The sequence below is a fragment of the Ranitomeya imitator genome, chromosome 7 (assembly GCF_032444005.1).
Source record: "Ranitomeya imitator isolate aRanImi1 chromosome 7, aRanImi1.pri, whole genome shotgun sequence".
Taxonomy (NCBI): domain Eukaryota; kingdom Metazoa; phylum Chordata; class Amphibia; order Anura; family Dendrobatidae; genus Ranitomeya; species Ranitomeya imitator.
Window position 1 is genome coordinate 198,481,490 of NC_091288.1, and position 2,321 is coordinate 198,483,810.

A 2,321-nucleotide genomic window follows, 5' to 3' on the forward strand; every position below is an offset into this window, starting at 1 on the left:
TGTATATACTTTACACACTGCTCTATATACTGTACACACTGCTGTATGTACTGTACACACTGGCTCTATATACTGTGCACACTGCTGTATATACTGTACACTCTGCTCTATATACTGTGTACTCTGCTGTATATACTGTACACTCTGCTGTATATACTGTACCCTCTCCTCTAGTATCAGTGACACTTATTACACTGCTGATCTGGGCTGTGCAGATGTGATGTTGTGCACTATATATACTATGTACAGCTGTGTTCTCTGTGTAGACGCTGGATTTTGTGTCTCCGCTTTTCTCCCAATATTCCCCTTTTACACAATAGTGGGGGTCACATAAATCCATTAATATTTCAGTTTTCTCCCCGGAGATGTTTATGTGTTTGGTTGGGGAGTCGCAGTGTGCAGCTGTCGCCTCATCAGAGCTCTTCGCACCATGACAGGCCGCAGCGGTCACAGCTTCACACTGGGTAAGACACGATATCAGGCAGGTGATTGCAATCAGCCACCGATGTGGATCATCTACTGGTGTGGAACACGTGTCCCCCCAATCCTCTGCACATACGGGGTACAGTGACACCACAGGTCAGGGAGGTGGCAGTCAGCGGAGGCCGTCGCCTGTGTTACCCTTCTGGGTTGTCAGCAGCTCCAGCTCGTCCCCACATCGTACAATCAGCTTCCTGTGCGATAGACATAGGAGTAAAGATCCCTGTGATGGTGACAGGAGCCGGGAATAGGAGGAACGAGCTCCCGCAGCAGATTTATCTCCCCGGTACACAGTGAGGTGCGGATCGGGAGGACGGCGGCGATGATCCCGGGATTTCCTCTCCGCTCTTTCCCGGCATCTCTGCTAGTGACGGCTACAAATGGCCGGTGGAGATGTTGGAGAAGGGGAGGCGACGGAGGAATCGCGCTCTGCTGTCCGGTGTTAGCCGGTAAAGGGCTTTTATCCCGGGCAGGGAAGCACAAGGGGAGAGCGGAGCTTCACTCGGACTCAGCTGGGAGGGGGCGGGGCCTTTGTCCAGTGTCAGCCAACAGAAGCTCAGGACGGTGCTGCTCAGCAGCCAATCAGTGCGCAGTAAGCCTGTACATATAACAGGCGCCTCCAGCTCCGGCCTCAGTGTTTTCCTTCCTATCAGGAAATATTTTCATTTTGCTTCAGCAGCACATGATGGCAGAGACCGCGCCAGCCGCCGCTCCCCCTCCCGCAGAACCGGCCGCCAAATCCAAGAAGCAGCCGAAGAAATCTGCTGCCAAGAAGAGCAATAAACCCTCCGGCCCCAGCGTCTCCGAGCTGATCGTGAAAGCCGTGTCCGCCTCCAAGGAGCGCAGCGGGGTGTCTCTGGCCGCCCTGAAGAAGGCTCTGTCTGCTGGAGGATACGATGTAGAGAAGAACAACAGCCGCCTGAAGCTGGCCGTCAAGGCTCTGGTCACCAAGGGCGCCCTCCTCCAGGTGAAAGGCAGCGGCGCCTCCGGGTCCTTCAAGCTGAACAAGAAGCAGGAGACGAAGGACAAAGTGGCCAAGAAGAAGCCAGCAGCTGCGGCCAAACCCAAGAAACCCGCTGCTGCCAAGAAAGCCGCCAAATCTCCGAAGAAGCCCAAGAAGGCTCCGACTGCGGCCAAGAAGAGCCCGAAAAAGGCCAAGAAGCCCGCAGCAGCCAAGAAAGCGGCCAAGAGCCCCAAGAAGCCGAAAGCCGCTCCCAAGCCCAAGAAGGTGACGAAGAGTCCAGCTAAGAAGGCGGCCAAACCCGCCAAGAGTCCGGCTAAGAAGGCTGCGAAAGCCAAGAAGCCCGCGGCTAAGAAATAAGCTGCAGCCCCTGTTCTGTTACCACAAAGGCTCTTATAAGAGCCACCACCTCCTCCCCGCGGAGCTGTATGATCAGTGCCACCACCTCCTCCCCGCAGAGCTGTATGATCAGTGCCACCACTTCCTCCCCGCAGAGCTGTATGATCAGTGCCACCACTTCCTCCCCGCAGAGCTGTATCATCAGTGCCACCACCTCCTCCCCGCAGAGCTGTATGATCAGTGCCACCACCTCCTCCCCGCAGAGCTGTATGATCAGTGCCACCACTTCCTCCCCGCAGAGCTGTATGATCAGTGCCACCACTTCCTCCCCGCAGAGCTGTATCATCAGTGCCACCACCTCCTCCCCGCAGAGCTGTATGATCAGTGCCACCACCTTCTCCCCGCAGAGCTGTATGATCAGAGCCACCACCTCCTCCCCGCAGAGCTGTATGATCAGAGCCACCATCTCCTCCCCGCAGAGCTGTATGATCAGTGCCACCTCCTCCTCCCCGCAGAGCTGTATGATCAGAGCCACCACCTC

General features: G+C 56.0%; 1 protein-coding gene across 1 annotated transcript; it reads left to right on the forward strand.

The window, feature by feature from the left end:
* The first annotated feature begins 1,165 nt into the window (after positions 1–1,165).
* On the forward strand, positions 1,166–1,801 carry LOC138645963 (histone H1C-like). Its single transcript, XM_069735441.1, has one exon. It carries the CDS (start codon positions 1,166–1,168, stop codon positions 1,799–1,801), a length of 636 nt encoding a protein of 211 aa, XP_069591542.1.
* Positions 1,802–2,321: the final 520 nt, after the last annotated feature.